We start from the raw sequence: 18,766 nt of genomic DNA on the forward strand, positions 1-18,766 counted from the left end.
CCTTCTCCTCCTGCCCTCAATCTTTCCCAGCATCAGGGTCTTTTCCTTAACTTTAAGAAAGCACTCTGAATCTACTACCTCTCAACTTCAGTACTTTGGTATTCACACAGCTTTCCCAGCAGGTGGGGGAGGGGATGAGAGCGTATGGGGGTGTGAGGAAGAGGAAGAACTGGGCACGACGAAGGTGACCTCTGTGTTCACTGTCTTGGCCTTGGTGATGGTGTTATGCCCTGAGTCCGGTCCCCCCATACTGGTAGAATAAGACACTCGCAGCAATGCAAAAGCAAGAATGGGGTTTATTTCTAGCTCGAGCTAGGGCTCATGCCTCCTCCAGCGCGGTGGAGTGCAGACAAGAGCCCCCAGCCCAGGTCACAGGGGTTTTTATAGTGTCAGATTACATAAGCACCTATTTTTGTTCAAAAGATCAGCTGGCAGAAGCTCATTGGCCAGTTCATGTGCACGCAGAAGCTCATTGGCCAGTTCATGCGCCTGTGGGGGTTTTTCTGGGGGATTTCCGTTTTTCCTCTGATTGGCCCAATTTTTGGCGCCAGCGGGTCTTTTCTAGGGAGGAGTTTCTTATTTTTGGCACTGGGGGGATCTTCTTAGGGAGGAGTTTCTGTGAACTTAGACTCCACCCTGTCTCCAGGAAATCGAAACTTAGGCCTAAGCAAGGTCTCAGGCCTATCCTGGCTACTCAGATGTTAGGGCTCCTAACAATGGTTTCCCAGGTGCCTGCATTTATCAAAACTTATACTGGTATACTTTATGTGTAATTTATAATATGTAAATTATAGCTCTGTTTTTTAAAAAAAAACGGTCCTTTTCAAGGACCGAACTCTTTGGGGGCAGAGCTTCTATTTTTTGTCTCGGTAGTGGTCGAGTTAATTTGTATATTGGGACCACAAATGGAGGCCACCCTAGTGACTTGGCTCACGTCACAAATCTAAACCTAAGACTGCACTTACAGGGAATGCCTGTCAAGGAAACCTAACTTACACTGATCACAATCCTCCAGCTCAACTTAGCCAGCTCACTTTACCCTAGAAAATAGGACTTGCTCGTCTTCTGACTAAATCCGAACCTCCGAACTGAGCATGCTCTTTTAATGCTCTAAAAAGCTAGTTCATGCCCCACATCTCTTGGGAAGCATGCTTTACATCTAGTGATGCACTGTCCTCCCCCAATCCATCAGTGGTGTTCCGTTGAATAAAGGACATCAGACTTGTTACTAAATTGTTTTAGTTTTGTCGTTTCCATGGAAGCCCGTAACCCAGTAGTCTTAGTACTTGAAATGCGGGCTAAGTCAATTCAGTCTTGTCTGACTCTTTGTGACTCCATGGACTGTAGCCCGCTAGGCTCTTCTGTCCATGGAATTCTCCAGGCAAGAATACTGGAGTGGGTTGCCATCCCTTCCTCCAGGGGATCCTCCCGAACTAGAGATTGAACCCTCATCTCTTATATCTCCTGCATTGGCAGGCAAGTTTTTACCACTAACAACACCTGCGAAGCCAAGTACTTGACATAGTAAATCCTAACTGAAGGGACTGAAAAGCTTGGGAATGTTATTGTGTATCTGCTATTCCTGATCAAAGAGTGTATATTTTAAATAATTGCTCCATGTGTATTTGTGGGCACATGCACATAGAGGTGAAAATAATTCTTTAATCACCTAAGGAAGGTCTTTTTTACTCCTTTTTGGTTTTGAGAAGCTTTGGAATAGGGCACTAGATTCACGCTGGCATTGAAACACTTTGTTCAACTGCTGATTCGCAATGACTCCTCTTTCCTTGTTGCAGACTCTCCTTCCTAATGCCTCGGGGACGGGCACTGACAAAGGACTGGTTTCCATTCTTAGACCAGAGCAGAGTATGTGCACTTGGCGCTTGGAGACATTAGACCCTGAGCCTGTCCAAAATGTGGCCATTCCACTGTCCTACTCGGAAAGCGGTAACCTTTCTATCATCAACTCCTTATTACTGTCCAGAATGCAGGACTTGTGGGTGAGAATTTAGAGATAACTATAATCCTATTAAAAGTGTTTATTATAAGTATAATACTTCGAATTAGAAAGGTTTTAACAGCAGGGGAGTCAGAGAATTAGCATGATGAGTGAAAGCCCAGGAAGGGAGTAGGACTAGAAGAACACATGTATTCATTTGGAAAACACTGGAGAAGCCCTTGGAGAAAAAGTAACAGAAAGACATGTCAAGAGGAGGGGTTGATTCGTGTTGATGTATGGCCGAGACCCCAGTACAATATTGTAAAGCAGTTATCCTTCAATTGAAAATAAATAAATTAAAAACAAAAAAAACAAGACATGGTCCTCACACATTAGTTGATGGTAATAGGCCAAGGAAGGCGTGGGAGAAAAATGGGGTATTTGGAGAATGGTGGACAGTGGGTGTGGCTGGAGCCAGAGTGGGAAGGTCGTGGTATATAATGTGAGGTCTGCACTCTTTGCTGAGGCAGCGTAGAGACTTTTGAAGCAGGGGAATGACCTGGTGCCTTTCCTCTCTTAGAAGGTTAACCCTAGAAGCAATGTGGGAAGTGGATTGGAGGGGGCATAGCAGAGTCAAGACAACACAACTTTCAGGACTCAAAATGAGAAATGAAGATCTGAACAGAGGCCCTGAGAAGGGGATGGAGAGGACAGGCTGGATGTGAGAAATTTGGAATGTGAAATTACAAGATACAATGACCAGTGGTTATTATTATTAAAAGTGGGGAGCACAGACTTCCCATTTGGGCAGCTGGGAGATAATCAGTATAGTGATCACATGGGTTGTTTGTGGTGCTGGATGTTCTAGGGGGTTGGGATGGGGTTAGATGGTGACTTCAGTTTGGCACATTGACTCTGAGACACTTGTAGGACATCTGGATGGACTTGAATAGTAGGCAGCTGAAAATAAGGGCCTAGGGAGGAGGAGTGGGGTTAGATATCCAACTGAACAGCTGAATAGCTGTTAGTAAAGTCATGGAAGTGAGTGAGGTCATCCAGGCATGAACTTAGAGATTTAAGGAGGAAAATTATAGCAAATAATTTCCTAGTGCCTGCCACAGTTTCTGGGGGATGCTAACTGCTGAAGAATAATTAGAAGACAAAGGAGTAGACAGGACAGTGAGAAGAGAGACTGGACGCCCAGCGTTATAAGAAGTGGTAAATAGGACTTTGCAGAGAGTTCAGGAGAGTGACTGAAAATGTCCCTGTGGTGGCACAATCCAGAGTCAGCGGTGGCCTTAATGAGAGTCATGTTAGTGACACCATGAGGCTGAAAACCAGATCATAGTGATTGAGGAGTGAAGGGGAGGGGAGGAGATTTACATTCTCTTGAAGTTTGGTGGTAAAGGGAAGGAGAGGTTGCACTAATTAGAAAAGGAGGTAGAATTCCAAAAAGTGATGGGAGTTGAAGAAAAACAGTTATATGTAGCCAAAGGGTAATTGCTTGATTTAAAAAATGATAGATGTCAAGCTTTCATCAAGGTCAGTGTACAAAGAAAATTAATGAGCAGTGGAGTGTCAGTTACAGTACACATGCTTTTCTCAGGTGTGGCAAATATTTGTAAATACAGGAAAAGAAGAGTGTGAAAGAAGAGCATAGAATTCTGAGAAAGAGTCCACTGTGAAGCAGTGCACACTGGGTGTCTCCATTCCGGAGCTGCAGAATTCCATCCGTTTATGGAAATTAAGAACCAGCTGTGGGAATGATTGAATGAGTTTATGAAGCTGAGATCTTAAAGTACTTTCAACTGGTTTACCTTCTTGTGTCTTAACTTCTCCTCTTGAGCCCACCGTGCACAGTTCTTTGCATGGAATTGAACTAATGTCAAGTGATTTCTTTAAGTTTTGTCCTGGTTAAAGGTTATGAATAGGATTCCTAATAAGAGCTGTTTTAACCATATTATGAATGTAAATTAAATACCCCAAGGGGATTTCCAGGTGGTGTTAGTGGTAAAGAACCTGCCTACCAATGCAGGAGCTGCAGGTTTGATCCCTGGGCTGGGAAGATCCCTTGAAGGAGGGCATGGCAACCCACTCCGGTATTCTTGCCTGGAGAATCCATCATGGACAGAGGAGCCAGGTGGGCTATGGTCCATAGGGTTACAAAGAGTCAGATACAACTGGAGCAGCTTAGCATGCTGGCATGCAAATACCCCAAATTTATTTTGTGTTTAATTGTACACATGCTATGTCTAGTACATGATCCTGGGGTTCTTGAGATCTTTTTTTTTTTTTTTCCTCTTTTATTATACACAAAGACTCTTCCAGTGAGGAGGATGAGAGGTTGACACCCTCTTTCTCCCTGTTGATTAAGAGTTAAGTGAAAAGTGGACATCTTTTTTCTATTTACCAGGATCTAATGAAAGCTTCTCAGAATCTAAAGAAAATGTGTTTAGGAAATGCATGCATTCAACATTTGGCATACAATTTCCAGGTGTTCATGGAGCTCCTGAAACCCATTCTTGGACCCCAGCTTCAGAATCGCTGTCTCTTGTGATGTTTTCAACTCTAGAGCAGAGGTTGGCAAACTGCAGAGCGCAAGGCAAAGCCAGCTCACGGCCTATTTTGTGCATAAAGTCTTATTAGAACATAGTCGTTCACTTACGTATCATCTGTGGTTGCTTTCCTGCCACGGGGCACGGTTGAGTAGCTGCCACAGAGATCAGAGAGTTTGAACAGCTTCTAAAACATTTACTGTCTGGCCCTCTACAGGAAAGGTCTTCCACAGCCTATCACCTCATATAACTTCACCCTCAGTCCATGAGGTGCTACAGAGCTAGAAGCTCTCCACTGAACTTCTGTGTTGGGTTTCTTGTAAGAGTGGGGTTCTGTTTTTCTGAGTGTGCTTTGAATATATAAGAATTCTGAGTAACTTCCTGGTTTCCCATCCAGATCCTATCCCTGGTGGCTGTAATTTGGAGTTTGATGTAGATATCGATCCAAACATTTACTTGGAGTATAATTTCTTTGAAACAACTATCAAATTTGCTCCAGCAAACCTAGGCTATGCGAGGTATGTCTGTCTCCCAACTCCCAAAACTCTTTTTAGGATAAGCATGACTCACAGTTGTATAGATGGAGTAAATTCTCTCAAAATCCATAGTTCTCCTTAGCAGAGTTGAACTGCTTTTTTTTTTCCAAATAGAAGTAATTTAAGCTTTGTTATTCGGAGAAGGCAATGGCAAGCCACTCCAGTACTCTTGCCTAGAAAATCTCATGGATGGAGGAGCCTGGTAGGCTGCAGTCCGTGGGGTCGCTATGGGTCGGACACGACTGAGCGACTTCACTTTCACTTTTCACTTTCACACATTGGAGAAGGAAATGGCAACCCGCTCCAGTGTTCTTGCCTGGAGAATCCCAGGGACAGGGGAGCTTGGTGGGCTTCCGTCTATGGGGTCACACAGAGTCGGACACGACTGAAGTGACTTAGCAGCAGCAGCAGCAGCAAGCTTTGTTATTGATACGTAAGGTGTCATTTACAGTTAGTATTGTTTCACTCCTTTCTTATGAAGAGCCAAATGTTGTCTTTATTAGGAGCTTAGAAGTACATCTTAGTTTTTGTAAAGAATTTTAAATATAGAAAGCATTTTGGGGACTCCCCTGGTGGTCCAGTGGCTAAGACTCTGTGCTCCCAATGCAGAAGGCCTGGGTTCAATCCCTGTTCCGGGAACTAGACCCACATGCCTTAACTAAGAGTTCACATGATACAACCAAATATCCCATGTGCGGCAACAAAAACCCAATGTAGCCAAATAAATAAATATTTTAAAAAAGAAAGCATTCTGTAGCTGTGAAACATTCCTATGTTTGTAAGGATTTTATTGTTTTAATTAAAACTCTGCCCTAATTTCTACTTTAAGAGTAATGATAGGTAACATTTGAACACGCTCTGTGTATCACTCACAGTGCTACTGAATACTCTATGTTGTCATTTAATCGCTAGAATTTTGTGAAGAAGGGACTGTTGTTTTTATTTTACAGAGCGGTGCCCTAAGGGTTGTTGAGATTCAGTGACTTGCCTGCATACACACAGCCAACAAGTAGCTAAGCTGGCAGTTGACTCAGCCTGACTGATACTCACATGTGGTTAATTAACCATACATACCACTTCTCTTTCCTTGGTAATGCCAAACTGGGAATTGCTGTTGCAGAAGTTTGAAGTTCTGATTTCTTTTTACATTAGTAGATGAGATTTGTAGCACGAGAGATTGATGTTCAACTTTGTTGGTTGATTTTAGAGACGCAGATCCTCCATCCTGTGACGTTAAGACGGGCCCAGACTCCAGGTGGAGGTTGCAGTATGATGTCTATCAGTATTTTCTGCCCGAGAACGACCTCACTGAAGAGGTGTTGCTGAGACATCTGCAGAGGATGGCCGAGGTGCCTCAGGTGCGGGCCAATGCTGTCAAGGTAAGTCTGATGCCTATAATTCCTGTAGCCAGACTGTGACATTTTTGTAAGAGCTGAGAGGAGGAGACGCTAACAGGAGCTTATTATTATTACTATTTTTACTGTTTTCTTGGTCTTTCTAGTATTCTCATTTTATCCTCTTTGATTTCATTGTCATCTTGGGAGTCAATGCCAGTGACATCCCAGAGTAACACTGGCTTTTGAGGAGGTGCATGTAACTTTTGTTATGTTTCGTTGCAGCCATAACTGTGGCTGGTTATCTTGAGCTATGGGTGGAAGTGGGTGGTCATTTTCTATGTACTCCCATAACTATTAGATTTTAAAAACTGGGAAATGTAAAGTGTATAGTGTTTCGAGAAAAAATAATGTGAAACTATTTAAAGATATACACATTATCCTTACGATTTAAATGCAAGTACAAAGTTTGTAACTTGCAGCAAAAATTTTCTCTGAGCTTTTGAACCCCTGAAAACTCTTGCTACTCCTCAAGTGTGGGGGTACAGGCTGGCAGCACTGGCATCACGTGGGAATTTTTTAGTCACAGACTCTTAGGCTCCACCCCAGACCTACAGAATCAGCATCTGTATTTTACAATCCCCAGGTGATTCCTCTGCACATTAAAGTTGGAGACCCATACTCCCGATCATTTTTGTGGAGGGCAGGATTTTGTCTTTATGTCTTAAAAGGTACCTGATATCGGTCTGATAAATAAGGACATCTGTCAGTCTGGTGGTTGGTGAGGAGCATTTTTCCAGACTGTTATGATCTTCCCAGAAAGTTGCAAGCTACCAGATTATATAGAAGGAAGCAATTGAAATAGGGCAGCTGTGGGCCTTCCCTGGTGATCCAGTGGCTAAGACTGTGCTTCTGATACAGGGGGTCTGGGTTTGATCCCTGGACTGGATCCCATGTGCCGCAACAAAGAATGAAGATCCCAGATGTCGCAACTAACACCAGACACAGCCAACATAATTAATTAATTAAATTTTAAAAATATTTTGATTATTCACAAATTAGGAGCTCAATTCGAAAAGTTTGCCTTTGTACATAGGAAATTTCGAAGACCACTTTTATTCTCGTGAAGAATATAAAAAGTCATATAACAGAGTCTTTTTAGGTTACTTTTAAAAATTTTAGGCTGAACTGCATGGCTTAGCACAGTACTAAGTTCTTAGTTCCCCAACTGGGATCAAACCCAGACCCTTGGCAGTGAGAACCCAGAGTCCTAACCACTGGACAACCAGGGAATTCCCTAGGTTACTTTTTAACTTTTGGTTAAGAGTTAGAACATTGTGTGCCAGAATTCAAGGAAATACAAGTTGAGGACATGACAAAAAGACTGTGGAGCCTATTTGAAGAGGCACACACTGACCGACTCTGGGCAACTCAGTCATCACAAAGAGCATGATCGATTAAGTCTTGAATAAAGAAGAACATCTTTAGTCCATCCTGATACTAAAAAAAAAAAGAAAAAGGAAAATTCCTCAGTTGCTACCTACCATTGGAGCAACTTACATAAAATTACTCTGAAAATTGATAAAAGGGAAGGAATTTGCCTTTAACAAAAGAAGGATGTGAATTCACCCCCAGTTGATAAGAGAAAGCTCCCCTTCATTTTTTTAGTATTTATTTATTTATTGTGGTTGTGCTGGGTCTCTGTTGCTGCACACAGGCCTCCTCTAGTTGTGGGGAGCGGAGGCTACTCTCTAGTTGCAGTGTGTGGGCTTCTCGTTGCCGTGGTTCCTCTCGTGTTGCGCGGGCTCTAGGATGCATGGGCTCAGTAGTTGCAGTTCACAGGCTCAGTTGCCCCGTGACATGTGGGATCTTCATGGCCCAGGTATCAAATCACTGTCCTTTGCATTGTAAGGTGAATTCTTAACCACCAGACCACCTGGGAAGCCTCAGAAAGCTCTTCTTTAAGAAGAATGCCAGCTAGTGACTGCAGAAGAATAATAGAATTAGAAAGTCACCATTTTATTACCCTCAGTGAAGTAGTTCAGGCAAGGATCTCCAGGTAAAAGAGTGTTAGGGGGCAGGTTAATACCAAGATGCCTAAATAGCACCCTGAGGTTAATTCTAATTGCAGAGGGAAAACTACTTTCAGAATGGAGTGATTCAATGGTCTCTACCTTATCTGTGTGGTCAAAGTTAATTTTGCTGATGAACCTGCAATATGTGCTTAAATGTGAACCTGCATTATGTGCTTAAAGCAATGTAGGCTGACTTTATCACCATCACTTATGGAATATTCTGGCGAAACAGGTTCAACTTGATTTCCTGTTTATAGGAGTTTCTGTTTACAAGAAATCCATGGGATGAAAGTACAAATTAGACATCCTGAGTACAATCTGATAAATTCAGATTGGAGAATAATCTGTAAAATAACTTCCTTCATCTTTCAAAGGTGGAAGAAAGGTGGTTCTAGATTACAGATATTGGAGACAAACATATATGGAACTTGGTTGGATCTTGGTTAAGGGGGAGAAAGGCTATAAAAGACATTCGGGGAAATTCAAATGTGGACTGCATGTTAGATAATAAGAAATTATTAATTCTCTTAGGTGAGCTAGGGTATTGTGGGCACATCGGAGAGTATCCTTATACTTGCTTTTCAAAGTGTGGTGGGTGAATGCATAGCACTGCAACCCCTGAGAGTTCCTTAGAAAAGCAGAACCCTGGGTACTCCCTCTGACCAGCAGAAACAGAATCTGCCATGATTCACAGGCCATTAAGTTTGAGAAGCACTGTGTTAGGACATGCACACTGAAGTATTTAGAAGTGAAATGTCACGATACCTGTCACTTACTTAAAAAAAAAAAAAAAAATATATATATATATATATATATATATATATATGGGGGAGGAGGGAGAAAGAGGGAAGGACAGAAAAGCAAATGTGCTAAAATAACAACTGTTGAATCTAAGTGGTGGTGTATAACTTATTCATTGTGTTATTCTTTCAACAGTTCTTTCAGGTTGATTGTCTCATAATAGCAACTTGGAAGAGTAGAAGCTAATGTTAATAGCATTCTGTTGGACTTGACTAGTCCTTTCCCCAGAAAACATATTTTTGAAGGCTAAGCGCTATATTTAACAGTAGAAGTTTTCTAAGAAGCTTCTAATTATTCACTCCTGAAACTCTTAATATTTAGTTTTCTCTCTTCTGTTAGTAGGAACCTATCTGCGTGTGAGGGCTAAGTGGAGCTTTTGTTTTTTATTACATATATCCCCCATCTAAAATAGTGAAACTAGAACACCTCCTAACACCATACACGAAAATAAACTCAAAAAGGATTAAAGACTTAAATGTAAGGCCAGAAACTATAAAGCTCTTAGAGTAAAACATAGGCAGTACACTCCTTGACATAAATCAAAGCAAGATTCCCTATGACCCACCTCCTAAAGTAATGGAAATTAAAAAAATAAACAAATGGGACCTCATTAAACCTAAAAGCTTTTGCAGAGCAAAGGAAACTATAAACAAGGTGAAAAGACAACCCTCAGAATGGGAGAAAATAATAGCAAATGAAATAACTGACAAAGAATTAATCTCCAAAATATATAAGCAGCTCATGCAGCTCAATACCAGAAAAACAGACAACCCAATCAAAAAGAGAGCAAAAGAACTAAATAGACATTTCTCCAAAGAGGACTAGCAGATGGCTAATAAACACAGGAAAACATGCTCAACATCTCTCATTATTAGAGAAATAAAAATCAAAACTACCATGAGGTCTCATGAGATACACTGGCCAGAATGGCCATCATCAAAAAATTTACAAATAATAAATGCTGGAGAGTGTATGGAGAAAAGGGAACCCTTTTGAATTGTTGGTGGGAATGTAAATTGATATAGCGTCACCATATAAGCCAACAATCCCACTACTGAGCATATACTCTGAGAAAACCAGAATTAAAAAATGACACATGTACCCCAGTGTTCGTTGCAGCCCTATTTACAATAGCTAGGACATGAGTCAGTGCCAATGAGGTGGATGAACACCTATTACACAGAGTGTAAGTCAGTCAGAAAGAGAAAAACAAATATTGTATATTAATGCATAGATATGGAATCTAGAGAGATGGTACTGATGGACCTATCTGCAGGGCAGCAGTGGAGATGCAGATATAGAGAACAGACTTGTGGACGCAGTGGAGAAAGGAGAACGTGGGACGACGAATTGAGAGAGTAGCATTAAGACATATACATTACCATATGTAAAATAGATAGCTAGAGACTTGGCTGTGTGATGCAGGGAGCTCAGCCCTGTACTCTGTGACAACCTGAAGGGCTAGGGGGTGGGAAGGAGTTTCAGGAGTGGGGACATGTAACTATGGCTGAGTCCATGTATGGCAGGAACCATCACAGTATTGTAAAACAATTATTCTCCAATTAAAAATAAATAAAATGTTTAAAAGAGCAACCTTTAAAAGGGAATTTTTGAAGTGAAGGACTAGAGGATAACGCGGCTATATTTCAGAACCTGTTAGACAAAAGTAAGTGGGTGCTCTCTGTGAGACGTTAACCCCCACGACCTACGTCGGCTCTGGCACTCAGTGGTCACTAGTGTCTGTTGGACCCTCACTGTGTGTGGAATATTGACAGGAGACTAGTGAGAAGGATGTATAAGGTTTCTGCCCTTATGTATTTTATAGTCTAGCAGATGGGAAAAATTCCTTTACTTTGTCCTAACTAGCACATTTTACTTAACCATTATAGCACATTTTACTTAACCATTATATCACATTTTACTTAAATTATTAACATATGCAAAGCCTTTAGATATTTTTGTGTAAGAGCTTGATCATGTCAGCACCAACAGACTGTGTAGGGTAATCTTTTTGACAAACCCAAATCAGTTGGCAAACTATTATATATAGGATGGATAGATAACAAATTGCTATGTATAGTAAGTGCATGCCTGCTAAGTCACTTCAGTCATGTCCAGCTCTGCGACCCTATGGACGGTAGCTCACCAGGCTCCTCTGTCTATGGGGATTCTCCAGGCAAGAATAGTGGAGTGGGTTGCCATGCCCTCCTCTAGGGGATCTTCCCGACCCAGGGATCAATCCAGTATCTCTTAAGTCTCCTGCATTGGCAGGCGAGTTCTTTACCACTAGCACCACCTGGGAAGCCCAAGGTATAGCACAGGGAACTATATTCAGTATCCTGTGATAAACCAGAATAGAAAAGAGTATGAAAAAAATATGTGTGTATAACTGAGTCACTTTGCTGTATAGCAGAAATTAATACAACATTGTAAATCGTCTGTACTTCAATACATTAAAAAAAGTCAAATGGCCTGGTGTAGGTTTTAAACAAGAATGATGCTTTCGTAGTAGAATTTAATAGCACATGTAGGTGGGGTTATAATAGAAAAGCTTGTGGGGTTTGATTTTTTTAACTTAAACACTAATCATGCATTGTTTTTGGCTTCAGGTGGTCACCCTAACAGCTGACGATAAGACAAGTGTTTCCTTCTCCTCTCTCCGGGGACAGGGCGTCATTTACAACGTCATTGTTCGGGATCCATTTCTCAACACGTCCACGGCTTATGTGCCCACTCACACGTACGCTTGCAGCTTTGAGGCAGAGGAGGGTAATTGTTCTTCCCTTGGTGAGTGTGTAGATTTCAGTTGTGAACTTTCTTCTTTGGCCTTGAAGCGCTTTATCAACTGGTGAAGAACTTCAGGATATTTACAAGTGCTTTTGTCTTGTTTACTCATTCATGCATTAAGCACACACCTCCTGAGCACCTGTGTTACTCTGCTCTCTGTTCTCGGCACTGGGATAGAGGAGTGAACAAAATGGACAAAATACCTGCCCTCCTGGAGCCTGCATTTTAGTGGTGGGGGGAACGAGGCAGACAAAAGACATTTGTAAAATACACAGTACCTAAGATAAGTGATGAGGGCTAAGGAGCAAGAATTAAGTAGGAAAGGGAGATAACCAGTAAGGGCGAGAGAATTTGAGAAACTAGCTAGGGAAGTCCTTGCTGAACTGGTAGCATTAGGGTGGAGACCCATGGCAAGGCAAGGAGCCATGCCTGTGTCTCGGGTGGGGAGTGGGTTGCCAGGCCGAGGAGACAGCTAGTGCAGAGCCCTCAACTGGGAGCCTCCTGGTGTGGCCGCTGGAGTGGGCAGACTCACAGGTCCTCCTTTGAGCTACAGCTTTTATTCCGAGTGCAATGGAGGGCCTGAGCAAATAATACTATGATCTGTCTCAAATTTTAATGGGATCACCCGGTGCTTTTCTTGAGAAAAATCAGGGGCAAGAGCAGAAATAGGGAGATTGACGAGGAGGCCGTCATAGTGTCCAGGAGAGAGAGGACAGTGGCACTTGGGGTGTTGTAACATCATCCTGTGTGTGTGTATTAAGCATTTTATTCTGAAACAGTTTCACAGAAAAGATGTAAAAATAATTGAAAGAATTCTGTATAATCTTCACCAACATTCCTCACATGTTAGTTAACATGTTTGCTGTTTGCTTTTCATTCTTTATCTAGACATACACACATATCTACATTCCCGCCCCCTCAAGCATTTGAGAGTAAGTTGCAGACATAAAGACCCTTTTGCCCTAAAGTATTTCTGTTCGTTTCCTTAGGTAGCCATAGTGACATTATCAAATCACAAAATGAACATTGATATATTACTGTTACTTAATCTATAGATGTTATCAAATTTCATTGTTTGTTCCACTAATGTCCTTTATAACCAAAGGAAAAAATTTTTTTCTGGCCTGGGGTCCACTTCAGTATCACGTGGTGCTTTATCTTCTTTAATCTGGAATAATTCCTTAGTCTGTTTTTGTCTTTCAAAAAAACTTTGCCTTTTTGAGGCGTACAGGTTAGTATTTATTTTTGTAGAAAGTCCTCAATTTGGGTTTATGTGATGTTTCCTCCTAACTGAGTTCAGATGATGCATTTTTGGTAGGAATACAAAAGAAGTGATGGAGTGTCATTCTCTGCAGATACCTGATGTCTGTTTGTTCCATTCCTGGTGGTCATAATCCTGAGTACTTGGTTAGGGGTGTCTGCCAGGTTTCTCCACTGAGAAGTAACTATTTTTCCCTTTGAATATATTTTGGGGAGATAGGCAGGCAAATATCTGCTTCTCAAACTCTTCACTTGCTGGCTGGAGGATCCAGTGAACTTGTCTGAAATATTACCAGTGGGTTTGCCAAATGGCATTTTGCTCTGTTTATCATTTCTTTCATGTTTATAGCTGTAGGAAAGAGAAGGGGGTCTCGGGACTGAGCTGATGGGCCAGCTAAGAAAGAGACTGGAAAAGGACCTTTGGATTTAGCAACTACTGGAGGCTACTGGTGCCCTTGGGAGCATTTCAGAGGGGCCTGATTGGAGTATGTTCAAGAACAAATAGAAGTAAAGAAATTGGAGAAAGAGTTCAAAGAGCTCTTTCAAGGAGTTTTCTATAAAGAATAAAGTCCGTCAATGTGGGAATTCCCCGGTGGCCCAGTGGCTAGGACTTGGTGCTTTCACTGCCGTGGCCTGAGTTCAGTCCCTGGTTGGGGAACTAAGATCCCACAAGCTGCACAGTATGGCCAAAAAATAATATAAATAAATAAAGTCTGTCGGTTGTGTTCAAGCAGGGACTAATTTTTGCTCTTCTCTGCTAGAGCTGTGTCCCACCAAGTCTTCCAGTGCCACGCGCAAGAGCCTTGAGAGATACAGTGCAAGAAACCAGGCAGATACAAGTTCTATGATTTGATGGCTAGGCTAGATCTTGTCTGGGTTTTTCTGTTCCCTTTCCCCTGAACTCTTTGCACCAGGGCCCCTCCTGATCAAAGCACTCTGGGCCCTGTCTTTCCATGTTAGGTGGAGGAGAGGGAAAGGTCCCATCTGATTGTTCCTTCAACTCAGGGTGGAAACCTCCCGGTCATGTGGGTTCTATCACTTTCCTTTTCAAGCTCAATGCACACGAGGATGACCTTCCTGAGTTTGGAGTAGGGAGGATGTATCCACATTCAGTTCAGTTCAGTTCAGTCGCTCAGTCGTGTCCGACTTTCCGCGACCCCATGAATCACAGCACGCCAGGCCTCCCTGTCCATCACCAACTCCCGGAGTACACTCAAACCCATGTCCACAGAGTCGGTGATGCCATCCAGCCATCTCATTCTTGGTCGTCCCCTTCTCCTCCTGCCCCCAACATTACTTTGCCAACCAAGGTCCGTCTAGTCAAGGCAATGGTTTTTCCCGTGGTCATGTATGGATGTGAGAGTTGGACTGTGAAGAAGGCTGATCGCCGAAGAATCGATGCTTTTGAACTGTGGTGTTGGAGAAGACTCTTGAGAGTCCCTTAGACTGCAAGGAGATCCAACCAGTCCATTCTAAAGGAGATCAATCCTGGATGTTCATTGGAGGGACTGATGCTAAAGCTGAAACTGCAATACTTTGGCCACCTCATGCGACGGGTTGACTCACTGGAAAAGTATCCACATTACCTCATTAAAAAAAAAAAAAATTTTTTTATTGGCATATAGTTGCTTTACAATGTTGTGTTATTTTCTGCTGTAGAGCAAAGTGAATCAACTGTACATTTATACATGGATTCCCTCTTTTTTGCCATTTAATTAAAATCTTTGCCTATGTCATTACCTACAGTGATGCTGTGATGACTAAAAACACCGTAAACATTGGCTCTCCTCCATCCTCCCATCCCACTCGCTGTCTTACCTCTCAGTTCTACTTATGAAACTTTGTCTCCTCTCTGGTTTGCTTATATGTTTGACTTTCTCTCTCTTTCCTTCCTGGTACTGTGATTGGAGATTCTTAGTTCCCCTCTGCTGTCTAATGTCCTGGAGGAAAATATCTAAACTGGGTCAGTTTTTATTGGGCCGCTTGCTGTCTCTGGTGATTGTACTTGTTGGAAACTTCCACTAGATTTTCTTTTTTTTTTTTTAACCATTATTCATCTGTGGCTATTTATTTTTTTAAACTTTATTATTTTAATTGGAGGCTAATTACTTTACATTATTGTATTGGTTTTGCCATACATTGACATGAATCTGCGCCAGGTAGATTTTCACTTGAAAAAAATCATCCCACTAAACTGCATGTTTTTGTTATAATGATTGAATCGTAGAGCAGCGGCCAGTCATAGGGCAGGAGGAGAAGGGGCGACAGAGGATTAGATGGTTGGATGGCATCACCAAATCAATGGACATAAGTTTGAGCAAGCTTTGGGAGATGGTGGAGGACAGGGAAGCTTGGTGTGCCATAGTCCATGGTGTTGCAAGGAGTCAGACATAACTTAGCAACTGAACAACAGTAAATAGGTCTGAAATAAGCAGAATGTGGCAGTAGCTCTCATTTCATCTTTCGTTCAGCTCTTCATTCACAGAGAAACGATAGGTAGCTGTATTTTATGCCCTGCAAGTTCTGGCCTTCTATCTTATGTTCTTTATCTAAATGTAGGTCTTCATGGTATTCACTGGAATGCTTGAGTATTTTATGTATTTTGACTTAGAGTTGGTTTGTAATACCTCACATAAGTTTGTGTAGGTGCTGTGTTTTTACTTTTAGTTCAGGAATTATTTTCTTGTGTTTATCTCAGAGGAGTCATGATGGTGGTGAATTTAGTGGGCCTATTTTTCCCTTCAGTAGGGTTTATCTTTTGAATCCTAGTTTTTGTATTTAAATTTGCGCTGCTTGAGGATCACAGGATTTAGATTCTTCTGCTTCAGGGAGCACATTGTGCTTTATCATTAGTTATTAAGCTATATTTTTTCCCAGAGCAACATGCATAATTGATAAGATTGGTTGTGACTCGTTCATGCGTGACTTGTAGAATAATACATGTTCTTTTATTTTAATGTGAGTTTCGATTAACTTTGTTAGGGAAAACTTCGGTGAACTTCCATATACCATTTATCTGGCCTTAACAGTTTTGAGTCATGGCTGTCATCTTCTTTCAGTTATACACCCACCCGTGTCTCTGCCCCTCCAACCCTCCTTTATCACTGGATTTTTTTAGAGCAGGTACCTAATGGTCATTTTACTTATGGAATTTTGGTATGTATATCTTAAAGAAAAGGGCTATTTAAAAGAAAATACAAATTTCAATGAAAAATATTGAAGATAATTCCTTAATGGCATCAAATTAACAGCCAGTGTTTACAGTTTCCCAGTCTTGTTTTTCACAGTTCGTTTGAGTCAGGTTTCACATGAGGTCTGTACATTGCATGCAATTGGTGTGTCTTAAATTCCCTTGCATGGCATCTGGTCCCATCACTTCATGGGAAATAGATGGAAAAACAGTGGAAACAGTGTCAGACTTTGTTTTTTTGGGCTCCAAAATCACTGCAGATGCTGATTGCAGCCATGAAATTAAAAGACGCTTGCTCCTTGGAAGGAAAGTTATGACCAACCTTGATAGTATATTAAAAAGCAGAGACATTACTTTGCCAACCAAGGTCCATCTGGTCAAGGCAATGGTTTTTCCCGTGGTCATGTATGGATGTGAGAGTTGGACTGTGAAGAAAGCTGATTGCCGAAGAATCGATGCTTTTGAACTGTGGTGTTGGAGAAGACTCTTGAGAGTCCCTTATACTGCAAGGAGAGCCAACCAGTCCATTCTAGAGGAGATCAATCCTGGATGTTCATTGGAGGGACTGATGCTAAAGCTGAAACTCCAATACTTTGGCCACCTCATGCGACGAGTTGACTCACTGGAAAAGACTCTGATGCTGGGAAAGGTTGGGGGTGGGAGGAGAAGGGGACGACGGAGAATGAGATGGCTGGATGGCATCACCGACTCTGTGGACATGAGTTTGAGTGTACTCCGGGAGTTGGTGATGGACAGGGAGGCCTGGCGTGCTGTGATTCATGGGGTCGCGGAGAGTCGGACACGACTGAGCGACTGAACTGAACTGAACTGACTGAAATTCCCTTGACACCATAGTTCTCCCTCCCCACTCTCTCCTTTTTTTTCTTCTAGTTTCTTTGTGAAGAAACAGAATTATTTGTTTTAGGCACACTCTCTTTCCTTCTCTTTTCCACGATTCCCTCCCCCAAACGTGTCACAGGTAGAATTGCAGACCCTTATCAGGAAGCAGCATTGTTTGATTTCTCTTTCTGTGGGACCTGCAGCCATTGGTATTCATCACCCACATAAAGTCACTAGGCGTGGCAAGAATGTTTCTAAAATAACTTATATACCTATGGAATAAGTTATCACTTCCCCCTACTTTTTTTTTCATGAAGCTTTTGTTCTGTATTAAATAGATACAAAGTATCAATTTGGATGTATTATCCACTTAATTTTTACTCTTTTTAGGAAGAGTATCTACCAAAGTCTTCTTCACTCTTTTTGCCCTGCTTGGCCTCTTCATCTGTTTCTTTGGACACAGATTCTGGAAAACAGGTATTTTGTCTAATATAGTTACTACTTACATGCTTTGTGGTTTTTTTTTGTTTTGTTTTTTTTCCTGAAATGCTGCTGGGGAGTTTATGACCTGTAAGGAAAGTAAGCAACTTGTTATCTCCACTATTTCATTGATTTGTAGCTGGGATCTTTTAGTAAATATTTTACTGAATTATAGTACATTTTAATTTTTTCTCTTTTCTCCACTAGGGAGTGCAAACTCCTCTTATTAAGCAGGGTATAAAGTTTGATTTGTGCATCCACCTTTAACAATTGCTAGAATGACTAGTTGACCAATACTAATTAGAAATCAGAATGTCTGTATACAAAATATATGTGGATTTTGGTGATGGTGATGGACATGGTTTTGCACAAATCAGGCTGCAAATCGGTGAGGTTGAAATGTCTGCACAACCCTGGGAGGTTCAAAGCAAATGGGAACTCCACTATCTGCTCAGTGAAACCCAGTGAAGGGAGGAGAATATGAAATGTGCTTATTAAATTGACCTGAATTCTTTGGATTACCTTTTATGTAACTAACGTTTGCATGAATGCTTAGTCACTCAGTCATGTCCAAAACTCTGCAACCCCATGGAATGTAGCTCACCAGGCGTCTCTGTCCATGGGATTTCCAGACAAGAACACTGGAGTGCGTTGCCATTTCCTCCTTCAGGGGATCTTAACTCTCCTTTGTTTCCTGCATTGCAGACGGGTTCTTTACCCATTGAGCCTAATGTTTGTAGTTACTAAAAAAAAAAATGAATCCTTCATGTAATTCATTAACAGGGGATATAATGGTTTAACAAGGGGAGAGTGAATGTAATCCTGATCTTAGAAAACTGTTTGAACTGATAAATTGTTTGAAACAGCAACTCCTTTCCTTCCATTGCTACCTTTTTTTATCTTGATTGAGAAGAGAATATTGTGAAGAATATTTAATTGCTCAAAATGTAGAATGATCGATCGTATAGT

The 18,766-nt window shown here is 41.6% G+C and overlaps 1 protein-coding gene across 3 annotated transcripts in view; it reads left to right on the top strand.

The window, feature by feature from the left end:
* TM7SF3 (transmembrane 7 superfamily member 3) overlaps positions 1–18,766 on the top strand; it is a 47,819-nt gene that overhangs the window by 19,844 nt on the left and 9,209 nt on the right. For all 3 annotated transcript variants that reach the window (XM_055395100.2, XM_088837262.1, XM_055395101.2), the window contains 5 exons: positions 1,797–1,947; positions 4,892–5,012; positions 6,238–6,409; positions 11,850–12,027; positions 17,708–17,794. In XM_055395100.2, the coding sequence (XP_055251075.1) occupies positions 1,797–1,947; positions 4,892–5,012; positions 6,238–6,409; positions 11,850–12,027; positions 17,708–17,794 (709 nt within the window). The remainder of the gene's footprint in view (positions 1–1,796; positions 1,948–4,891; positions 5,013–6,237; positions 6,410–11,849; positions 12,028–17,707; positions 17,795–18,766) is intronic.

The sequence above is a fragment of the Moschus berezovskii genome, chromosome 6 (genome assembly GCF_049115385.1).
Source record: "Moschus berezovskii isolate FMDL1 chromosome 6, NW_MosBer_1.0, whole genome shotgun sequence".
Lineage (NCBI taxonomy): Eukaryota > Metazoa > Chordata > Mammalia > Artiodactyla > Moschidae > Moschus > Moschus berezovskii.